General features: G+C 37.6%; 1 protein-coding gene across 1 annotated transcript; it reads right to left on the reverse strand.

Moving 5' to 3' along the window:
• Positions 1 to 4,273: 4,273 nt before the first annotated feature.
• On the reverse strand, positions 4,274 to 5,595 carry LOC101306270 (zinc finger protein ZAT9-like). The gene has a single exon (XM_004306910.1). It carries the CDS (start codon positions 5,500 to 5,502, stop codon positions 4,288 to 4,290), a length of 1,215 nt encoding a protein of 404 aa, XP_004306958.1. The 5' UTR covers positions 5,503 to 5,595; the 3' UTR covers positions 4,274 to 4,287.
• Between the last annotated feature and the right edge of the window lie 6,545 nt (positions 5,596 to 12,140).

Genomic DNA, 12,140 nt, shown 5'->3' on the forward strand with positions numbered 1-12,140 from the left:
TATATATATATATATATATATATATATATATATATATAGGGGACTGTATATATATAGGTGAGGCTATATATTTCTTGACGTCCTAGTCGATCGAGTTGAGACTAATAGACAAATTATACAGCTCTTGTCCTCAATTAGGGTTTTCACATATCACATATGGCTAGGGTTTGGTAGATCTTAAATGAAAGGCTAGACTCATGAATATCGCTTAGCCTTTTCAATCAACTACGGTTGGTGTACGTAGGTTTGGCCGTACATACGTATAGTTTGCTACATGAAGGACAAGAATCGACGATTAATTTGGTAATGTGGCCGTGCATGTTAATTTTTGGCAGCCTAATCGAACTGATCGGTCCTCGATCACATAATGCTGGCATGGAAAAGCTAGCTAGTGTGCCAGGATTGCTAATTGATACAATACAAAATGTCAAATTAGTTGAAAATCAAGCTATTGGTAACATGAGTTCAAACCTCACTGAAATATGTATGGTGTGTGAGTTATTAATAAAACGTTAAAAAAAAAAAAAGACTATTTGGTAACGTTCTAAAGGAGAAATTAGCGTAAAACCCTATTATGCCTCATTTGTCTTACGGAGATCTAACATAACAGTGTGCCCCAAAATCATAAAGTATCTGAATAGGGGGGAAATAAAAGCTCAGAAACGTTCTATGTTCAGCGACCAAATGACTTTTAACCGAAGCAGTAACGAAGGAATTAGCTATATATACGAGTAGTAGTGATTCTTACGGTAAGCAAAACTCAGAGCCCTCTGTGTTGATGAAATAAAATAAAGTTGACTGGAAATAAAGGGCGAATTTGAAGACTAGCAAGTACTGAAAACGAATGAAGGTCATGGCAGGCTATTTCGGTCTTCAATATATAGAACCAAACGAGAAGATCGACAGAGATGACTACTAGCTTAGGTAGCAACAATTAAACTAAAATTAAAGAGAAATGGATTAATGTCATTAAAATTGAAATTTAAGATAATTCATCTTAATTAAGGGCCAGTGATTAACGCATAAGTAATTAACCTAAGCAAAGTAGGATATAAACATATTGTGTAAATGGACATTTTCCCTGTATATATTGATGATATGTCTGCAAAAGGAGCAAGAAATTAAGGGCAGCCCTACATGGCTACATCACTTCCATTACTGAGAGTTGATTTTCTGCTGCATGATCTTTTCTACCTTATTAGCGTGCTTAGAAAAAAAAATAAAAAATAAAAAATAAAAAAAAATAAAAAACCAAGTGTTTGGTCCTTTGGGATATATATATGTACTCGACCATGTTTTTAGTCTAGGTCAAGTAGCAGCAGCTTTGGAAATAGGCATATATATATAACTGGTTAACTAATCCAATCCAAAAGTATGGGCATCTGAAAGCGTTATCGTTATTGGTTTTGTTATTTCACCACTTATAATGTCAAAGTTGCGGTATGAAAGTTTGATTCCCAACCAAACTTATAGTCAAGACTCAATACTCTTGATTCCTGATTTCTCAAAGAGGCTCTAGATGTCCAAATCTAAGTGTTTCAGCAACTTTGGTTTATAACTTGATTAGAGATAGCACGGAATTATGCATGAAACAGGACAAGTGATCGATTGATCCCATCCAAAATCGATCAAAATCGAGTTTAACAGTTGTTATAACTTGTAAATTTTAATGTCTCAACCCACATAGCTAGGCAAGTTCAATGCTGAAGTTAATCACCACCAATATTCAAATCAAGCTGAGACTTGCTACAGAGCAGTGAAAAAAGTTCTTCTCGATGAAATAATTATGATGATGACGATGTTAGTGTGTAAAAACTTTAGGAGAAAAGAGTGGAAACAAAATAATCAAATTATTGACTCATTCTTTCTTTCTATTTTCAAGGTCATCTGCCGGCTAATGAACGTAGAAATGGGTTTAGTTTCATTCAAACTTCCATTGACTTGAATTGTGAGACTATGAATTTAAGTGGTTGTGGCACTCACTCTCACAAAACCTTACCCGGCTTTCACCCCTTTAGCTTGTACTTTAATCGTTATTTGTTGCCTCTCTATCTCATTTTCAATGGAACATGAACCGACCCACCGACTATATGGCCCTCTAAAATTTTCGACTATATATAAGCCAACCCAAATATTGCTATTATCCTTTGCAATGTGTTTGGTGATTAGGTAATCATTAGATTAAACTTTAACGTTTTTTATTTTAGTTTTTAACTAGTTTAGAGAGCGTATTTAGTTTTTTTTTTTAATATTTTCGGAGCTCCAGTATTTCTTGTAAGATATTTTACGTGATATATAAATATAGTTAAACTATTTAATCTTTATTTGAAGATTAATATAGCTAAAATAGAGATCATTGATGCAGCCGTATTTCTAAAGTGGCTAGCCAAAATAATATTTTAGCTAATTTGACTAAAATTTAACTGCAAAATAGCTAACATTGCTAAAAATGCTCTAAGTACCACGTATCATCCAAACCCCTGTTCAAAAAAAAATGTAATTGCTACTAAGTCCCTTTTTTGTGTGGTTTACTCTCTCTCTCTCAATTCCCGCCGGCGACGTCGTTGTAGTGATCAGCCGTCTCCTACATAAACTTAGATGACTCGTCGTCAACGATCGCCTTGCCGACGCACAACTTCGGTGTAAATAGAGATCGAGAGGGGCGTCTAGTGTAGATCGAGAGACCTGAGGTTCATCGATGGCAGCTAGAGGGTGAGGTGCTGAAGTTCATCGACAGTTGGAAGCTGAGGCCCTTATTCTAAAACAAGGGAGGGGAATAACAGAAAATTAAAGACCTATAATCTATGGGAACATTTTTTTTTTTTTTTTTGAACAGGTTATGGGAACATTGTTTATTGGCAATTATTCTGGAATAGCAAAGAGAAAATTAAAGCAGCTCCTTGTCTGAAGGGCTAGGGGGTGAAGCAAACTTAGTAGCTACGTACTCATTCTTGATAAATGACAACGTCTAGTTATTAACTGAAAGTGTGCATGAAGATTGTTTTTAATTAATTCAATTTTTCTTGTTTTTCTCTTTATGCTAGCTTTATAGCTCTACCATACTCGGTACTCCTGTTGATCATAGCTAACCTTATGCTTTTTGGTTTTTTTTTTTTTTGGAAGTAACTTATGCTTTTGGTTTTTCCCAAGAGAATAGTATAAATTTTGTTAGTGATCTGGTCAGCAACAAAACAGTTTATCAGTTGTGCCATATGATTTTTGCCAAATAAGTAATTTTTATTGGTTAATAAATAGAAAATTCATTATCAAGTAAAACTAGACCTTAAATTGTTCGTATAGACCACTCAATTGAGAACCAGAAAAGTGGATTTCACTATCCAATCCTACCAAAATGCTCTGTATATCCATACATTTATTAAGAAATTAAAAGAAAGGTGAAAACTGCCATTTTATGCCATCCCTAAATAGAATTTAAATGAATATGACTAAATGGTTTCAATTGCTTTGAGATCATGCCACACCAAAGCAACAGTAAATAATAGTAATACTCTCAGTAAAACAAGGATCTTGGCATCTTGGCATTTTGCCTTTTTCTCAGAAAAAATAAATCTTTTACAGTTTCCCACATATGGAAAACACAATGAAAACTATCACCCTAGAGGGATATCAATGGTGTCTCTCTCTTTTTGAAATCTCTACTGGTTTTTGTGCTGAGATCTGTGAAATGTAAGTGAAGCCTTGGAAAAAAAGTATCAGACAGATAGAGACAGAGACAGAGACAGAGACAGAGACAGAGACAGGGACATGGACAGAGTTTGTACAGTTGCAGATGAGGAATTAGCTTCCTCCTCTCATGAACTGTGGAATGTCAGTAGTAAGCAAGAGACTTGCTTTTTTCCTTTAAATAATAAACTTTCATGGGTTGCTCAACCTCTTTTGAGAATGAATTTTTCTCAATTAAAAAAATCCAAAATATTTAAAAAAATGGTAACAGTTGAGCTTCAACTGCTTGGAAACAGAGCAAGCACATAACCGGCCAGAATCAATGTGTAAGCTTGAACTTCTACAATGACAAAATGATGAACAGGAAAGGAACCCAGAAAATTTAAGTTATTTCAAGTTCCTGAATTGTGGGATGTTCTGAAGTACAGTTAGAAATTATGAAAGAAACAAAATGTTTATGATTGTATCAGAAAGACAAGTTCAATAGATCCCAGAAGTGTACCCAAAATTGCCAAAAAGAAAAAGATTTTACCTTTTTTCTGATTCAAAGCTATCTCATACGTGTAAAGAAAAATTCTTCAGTGGGAGCACAAAGACTTGAATTCATCGCCTAATTGGGTTCACAAATTCAGCATCAGAAACCGCAGAAAGCTCGATTTGGCTCATCTCATCATCATCAACAGGAGCAGGAAGATTAAGATCTATCATATTGTCACCAAGCTTTGCCAAGCTTTTCATAGATGGAGTGTGATGGTGAGTGTAGTTAATGGCTGCAGAACCAGTCACATGTGATCTCTTGTGTCCACCAAGCGCTTGCCCAGATGAGAAGACTCTGAAACAAACAGGGCATTCATGCGTTTTTACGAAAGAAGAACTTCCTGCATTGTGGTTAATTTCTGGGTCGGGTTCGGGCTTGTAAACAATGCGATTCGGGTTTGGATTGGCAGCGGAAGCGGCTTTAATCTTCTTGTGACTTGCTCTGTGTCCCCCAAGAGCTTGGTAGGATTTGAAGACTTTGTTGCAAGTTTCGCACTTGTACTTTCCCCTACTACTTTTTGTTCTTTGAAACTTGATCAGTTGCTCCTCGGATTCGTCACTTTCGTCCAAAGATCTATATTCAACTTCAACATCCTCGTCTTGATAATCTTGTTCCTCTTGTTGCTGTTTGTCTTGTTTTTTCCATTTGTCCCTGGATAACATCATGAGACAAAATGCTACATCTTCCTCTGTTGTGGCATCAGAAATTGAACTCACCGGTTCGGGCTCTACATTATTATTAGCATAAGAATCTATCTTGTTTTTCAGCTTAATTTTGTTGAATGCTTCTTGGTGATGTTGATTAAGCTTTGGATGATGATGGTGGTATTGATTATGAAGTTGTTGATGATCGTGATGTTGAAGATGATCAAACATGGCTGATTTCCGAGTCCGCTTGGATCGTCTCCGAGTTGGGTTCTTGGACGACTCGGTCTCACTCTCTCTGTCCTGAAGAACAACAGACCCAGACTCAACAGCAAAAGAAAACTCAGGATCTACTAACCGAATGCTCCTCTTCGGATTCTCTCTAAGCCCGTAATACAAACCTTCCTCATCTTCCTCTTCCTCTTCTCCATGCCCTTCTTCATCATCAGAAGAAGAAGAAGCTGAAACTGAGTCTATTTCATCAATGAGCATTTGATCATGTACTGGCGCATCTTCCTCCTCCCCTTGTGGATTCTGATGAATCGGAAGGTTCATCATGTGAGACCTCATGTGACCCCCTAAAGCTCTGCCATTAGAAAAGCTCCTCATGCAAAGCTTACACTTGTGCCTCTCCATGAAACCCAAATCCCAACACACAAAAAACTGAACACAGCAAAAACAGAGAGAGATAGAGAGAGCTTAGCTATACCTTTCTGTGAAGAGAGCTCACAAGCTCTTCTTCCTTGTTTCTTTCTTTCTTTCCTTTCAGAGATAGTGGAAAACTAAAAATGAGTAGGTGACAAGCATTCCTCTACCAAGAGAGAGATATATACAAACCTCCATTTTTTCTTTTACCTTAATTCAGAAAAACCCCCCTTTTTTTTTCTGTTTTCTTTAATTTTGGATTTGTCCTCGTAAAAACGGCAAAATTAAATTGAAGAAAAATTAAATTTTAATTCAAAGCGTATGCATGAAGGTTGAAAACTTGACATGTAACATGCGAAGCTTGCCCGTTTCTGTATTTATTCCTTCCTTCGCTCTCTCCCTCCTCTACTTTCACCACTCATTTTCCTTCTCCCCAGAATGCCCTCCACTGCTGAACCCGAACGCATTAACTTCCCAAGGGCAGTTTCGACATTCAGAGTACAATGTACCAGAATAAACCGGTGGCTTCCTTGTCTAAGTCAAGGAAACTGCTGGGTTTGTTGTAAGTTGTAACGACGAAGATGAAATAAAAAAAACCATAGTGTTCCCACTTTGTTTTTAATCTCACCCGCGGGTTGCCCACATAAAGTGTTACGCCCACGTGGTGCGGTTTTATCTATTCTTCTATCCCATGCAGCCCTATTGCCGGTACGATTACCGGAAAGGCTTAAACTGAATCAAAATTATTTAATTACGAGATTTTGATTGCCTTATTTTGGTGCCGGAGATTTTAAGGCACAGTTGTCAGTGTTGGTAGCTCTAGAATGCTGGCTGCTTTTTTTTTAATTTTGTTTTTTTATACTATTTCCACTCTTAAGAATTAAATTTTGGGTCTTTGAGGGTGTTAATTGGCATTAGCTGTGTCCTTTAATTTTGGATCTTTTGGTTGAAATGTCTGATGAGAATGAAGGGTGGGAAATTGGGCAGGAAACTAACTTGCCCCTTTGAGAAGCAGTTTTCTATGGAGAGTAAGTAAATGCCGTTTAGTTAGGGGCTCTGTATGGACTTAGTCCCCCATCCCCTTCCTATGTTGAGCAAGGAATATGCTCATAAAGATTTAGAAGAACTGAGAAGAATGGAAGCAACTATGCAATTCACCTTGTTGGTTTGGGAGTTATCTTTCCTTGTCATCTTAAATATTCATCGTATTTATTTAACCATTCATCGTATTCCTTACTTAACCATTCATTGTATTCTTAAGAGCAATCGAAGACGAAAATATAACATAACCATCACAGAAACGAGACTGTATCTGTAACTCTATAAAAATGTGGTGAATATTGCACTTGCTAGCTAAGATTTGTTCGATATAGTGTAGATTGATATGAGTTTGAATGGAGAATGGTCCAGATAAGTTAGCGTTTTGTTTTAAGACCTTTGACTCATGAAGATATTTTGAGAAATTTTCTTTTATCAATCCATACTTAGGAGAGTAAATACCCTTAACATATATGGAAGAATTACAAGTCACTATTATAACGGTTGTTTATGTTAACCATTAAAATTGATCATTTACTTACTCATAAATACATAATTTACATTATTATGATCAAAATCATTCATTTTTGAAAAATTCAATTCAAAACTATCTCTTTAAATATAAATTAAATTGCCTAGTACCATTTGGTCTAGCGACATAATCTCTCCTTAGTAAATGAGAGGTTGTGAGTTCGACTCACGAAATTGTAATATTGTTTACCTGATAAAAAAAATATAAATTAAATTAAATTTCTCGTAGACATCTACAAGTGCAAATAAATGAGCAAATCATAATGACTGTTAAGTAAAATGGTAAACAGAAGAATTTAGAGAAAATTACATAATGGTACATGACCAAATTTAAAAACACAAAAACCCTACTTTCAATATTTTCTGTACAAATTAGGACATAAGCCCAGACCCAAACTAATAGTACTAGATCTGATCTAGACTTTCATAGGCAAAATGACTAAAATACTTCTTTTTCAAATAAATTTATGTAAAATGACACGGTAGTAGCACGTCTCATGTCGACACGGCAGTAGCACGTCTCATGTCGACACGGCAGTAACACGTCTCTCGTCGACACGGCAGTAGCACGTCTCCCATCGACACGGCAGTAGCACGTCTCCGGTCGACACCACAGTAGCACGTCTCTCGTCGACACGGTAATAGCACCTTCCTACACGGCAGTAGCATGTCTCTAGTCAACACGGCAGTAGCACGTCTCATGTCGACACGACAGTAGCACGTCTCCGGTCGACACGACAGTGGCACGTCTCCAGTCGACACGGCAGTGGCACGTCTCATGTCGACACGGCAGTGGCACGTCTCATGTCGACACAACAGTAGCACGTTTCTCGTCGACCGGAGACGTCGACACGACACTAGCACATCTCCGGTGGACACAGCAGTATCACGTCTCATGTCGACACGGCAGTAGCATGTCTCTCGTCGACACGGCAGTAGTACGTCCATAGTAGCAGTAGAATATGTAGTAAAAGGTAGTTTGGTAAAATATGTAGTGACAGATGACATGTGGACATTAGTTTGTCCTAGTTTGTTAATTTTTGTCCTTAAATGTATACGATAATATGTAAAGAATGTATTTGTAAACTGAAATTTGGTCAGTAACTAATATGTAGTTTACTAAAAAATTTAACAAATGAGACTCTAGAGAAATTAAACCATATTGTTGTCGAGAGCGCCTCCTCTCCAAAACTCTAGAGGGAGCGAATATAGTGAGGTTTAAGAGCCTGTTCGGCAGCGCCTCGTTGCCTGTGACGGCCTCGACCTAGCCGACGCTCCTTAGGCATGGTTGGACAGGTTTGTGTGACGAGCTTTTGTCTCAGAGGATGAGATAGGGTGGGTTTTATCTCCCTCTTTTTGGTTGGAGACTGTGTCGAGCCGGGGAAGTGAGCGGCGAAGATTGGCAGACGCATAGGGTAGAGGGCAGAGCGGTGTTTGGCGAATCTTGGAGTCAGGCTGATTAGGTCCAATCGGACGTTGCTTGCAGGGTCAAAGTCGTGCCTGGATCTTGGTTCTAAATCTGGTAATCCTAGCGCGTGGAGGTGGGCGGTGGCGGTTGGCGTTTGTTTTCGTCAATTAATTGGCGACGTCAGGCGCTGGTCCGATACCAACGAAGGCGAGGGAAGGGCGATGGTGAGGCAAAGGCTTGGGCCAGGTGAGGTGGGTTCGGCCCATCTGTTCACTCCTTCCTTTGGGCTTTGTCTTGTATTTGGGTAGAATATTGGGCTGGGTTTCCTTTTTAGGCCCTGACTTTGTTTTCTACTTTATTTTTATTGTTTTTCATAGTTTAGACTGGGCCGCTTATGGGTTCATAGCATTTTCCTAGTTATTGGCTTCGGTCTTTAATTAGGTTTTTTTGGATGCTCTGGGGTTGCTCCTTTTGTGTATGGCGGTCCCAGATTTAGTCAATAATGATAGGTTGAGGACTTGTCCCTTTCTCTTTGTGTCTCAGTGGTTGGTTACTCCTTGTGTCTCAGTGGTTGGTTATTTGTCCCATTTGTTACCACAGAAGATTGATCATAACGCTTCATCCTCAGCTAGCATAGAAATTGCTTAGTGTCTTCTAGGTAGGTCTACTAGGTAGTTTTGCATGATAGCCCCCGCGGGCAGATCATGTTCATATTGTTGTACTTACTTTCAAGTTGTGATCAATAAAAATTAACATCTTTCAATCAAAAATAATAATAATAATAACAAATGAGACTCCTATTGTATTAGTGATTTAGTGTGGTGCCTGATAGGAGCATAAAATGCAATGATTTTATAGTTTAACCTTTGCATTTAACTTAGCTATTTTCCTTTTAAAAGATCGTTTTAACTTTGTTATTTTCTTAGGTACTTTGTGGAGCAAGATAATGCAAATATGTGCTCAAGTGATGCAAGCAAGGCTTCCAATACGAAGTAGAGATGTCAAAGATGGAGTTTGATCATTCACATGGTCAAAAATATCAAGGAAAGGCGATGGAACCACTTCACCAAAACAGAAGCTGCAAACACAAAAAGCTGAAAAATGGTTTCTGCTTATTTTCTCCGGTTTTAAGGCTTATTTCCATGCGGTTCCGAGAATGTTTTCACCAAAATGACTGCCCAAATTTGTAGAGGAGCATTTGTAGATCAATTTGGACTCAAGAATCATCCAAATCGGTGATGTCATTTGGGAGTTAAGAAGCGTTGAAGTTGGACAGAAAATCAGCAGTTCCGGAAAAGCTGTGCAGCAGTTAAGTTCGAGGCAGTGTTTGGGTTGGATTTTGAGAAGCTTTCTTGGGGATTTTTGCACGATTTTGAAGAGTGACATCAGTACTATAATTTTCCCAAAAGCCAAGCCCAAATTATATGTGGAAGACATTAAGAGATAGCCCAAACATTGATTCTAGTCAAAGAAGGAAACATAGTCTGGAAAGGAAGCCTGGAAAACCTTAATACCAGAATGACTCTAAGCTGTCATACTGAAGAGAGCCTTCACGTTGCTGCATCGCACAAGAATCCATCAAGGGGAAGTCGCCAAGATCATCGTCATTCCTTCCATTCACAGTTTTTTTTTCTTTCTTTTGTAATCTTTAACTTTCGAATTTATTTTCTCTATGTGATTTCTAAAACGATGTGTGGTTAGTTTATCTTAGTTAAGGGTGGAGGTTTGAAGCCCCGAATTATACAATAAACTTTGTTTTACAACCTTGATTTCGTAATTGCTTAAATATGGATTGTCTGTTTGATTTTGGTTTATAGATAACTCTTGCTTGTTTATGTTTATGGATGCATACATAGAACATTATGAACTTGTGAGTGGGGCTAGAATTAGGTTGTTTAATCTCCTAAATGGTTAATACGGCTTAATTCAAAGTAGTAAAACTTATAGGACAATAGGTGAAACCAAATAGAGAGACTTGCATGCTAAGTAGGCGTTTCACACTAGTTTTGCATACTTGTTTAATCACTTCCATTGATCTTAATGCTTAGATTAATTTGTTGATAGGATAGCGTCTATACCTTGATTGGTTATTCTAAAGGCTTGGTAATGGTGCGTTCATCTTGCTTAAGTAGTTAAGGGAAGTAGTAAGAATTTACGCAGTGCGTTCACGGTTTATTCTTGATTGAACCTTTTCATAACTTGGTAATTGGAATCTTGGTTGTGTGGATTTTGTTTTGAAGCATATTCGGTGGTGAATTTCGTAAATCCCTAACCTCTTCTCTATCATATTTCTCAAACTACAAATCAAAACTGTTTTCTTATTCTTCTGTCTTCTGCATTTCGTGATTTATTTAGTATAGTAAACAAACTCCAAATCTCCTCAAATTTTGTGTGCGTGTTCTTCTGTGTGTCTAGTTTAGTTTTATAAATTTTCATAATTTTCTGAGTAGTGTAGGTTAGGTAGTTAATTATATTTTAGTCTGCTGTTCGTTAGGAACAGTAGACACTTTTTGTGACATTATTTGTGTTGTGCAAAATTAAATACCCTCAATCTCTGACAATGACCGATCCTTACTTCTTTATACTACAATTGACAATTTTTTACAGGGTTAAATTGTGAGGCTATTTTAGCCGTATCAGTGCCCTTGCTTGTTAGGTTTGTTTTCTCTAATTCAGGTCATATAGTTTTGGCCTTCTTGGGGGAGCACGGTCCAAACTTAGTTGGCATTATTGTATGAACAGTGAACCTTCATTTCTGTGATCAATGCATATTTAAGGGAGCTAGGATACAAGTAATTTTTTCTAATAATAATGGATATGATCAGTTTTTGGTTGCGACGGTGAGGCTGATACAATTTTCTGCTAAATTTACACTTTGTTAAGGCTATTGTTAAGCCCATTAGGCTTACTGTTTGCTTTGTTGGTTGCGATTTACTTATTCTGAGTCTTTATTTGTACTCCAGGTTGTTGTAATTTGATGCTCGTTGGATAAAAGTAAGGTTATATAAAAGATGGTAGGATGCTAGGGGCCAGTCGGGCGAAAGGTTGAGGATAACACCTAGAGGACTAGTCATTTTTTAGAGGTTTTACCACTAACTACACATTATGACACTAACTCCAGTAACAGGATACGGCCCGTCTTGGCTTGTGTGGTCACTTACAATAAAAGGCTAGTCGGCCCATACAAAACCAAATGATAGAAATCAGTCAAATCACGGGCTCAATTTCCTTTCGTCTCTCTCCCTCTCAGATTCCTCCCGTCTTTCTCTCAATTTCATTTCTTTCAAACTCTAGCCTCCGATTGACAACACGGTAACAAAGCAAGGAAGCCCAGCGGCTGAGCAATTCGACAAAGCAAGGAGGCGCGGTGTCGAAGAAAATCGACGAAGCAAGCCGTCAATGCGCCAAAGATCGAGTCCCGAAGAACCAAAGTAAGGTGGTATGAGATTTATTTGAGATTTAAGGCGGCACAATTGTATTTTGAGATTGGAAATTTGTTTCTAAAGGTCTGTATTTGAGATTTATGTGTTTGTTATTTGAGATGGATTTTGATTTTAATCGTGTATATGTAAATTTTTTTAGTGTATCTAAGCTTAGCTTGTACATGCATGACTTGGAAATGAAAAACCAATTAGCTAGGCATAATGTTTGT

This window comes from Fragaria vesca, linkage group LG7 (genome assembly GCF_000184155.1).
Source record: "Fragaria vesca subsp. vesca linkage group LG7, FraVesHawaii_1.0, whole genome shotgun sequence".
NCBI classification, from domain to species: domain Eukaryota; kingdom Viridiplantae; phylum Streptophyta; class Magnoliopsida; order Rosales; family Rosaceae; genus Fragaria; species Fragaria vesca.

Coding starts and splice junctions, on each gene's coding strand:
- LOC101306270 (XM_004306910.1), bottom strand. CDS start 5,502: ATGGAGAGGCACAAGTGTAAGCTTTGCATGAGGAGCTTTTCTAATGGC.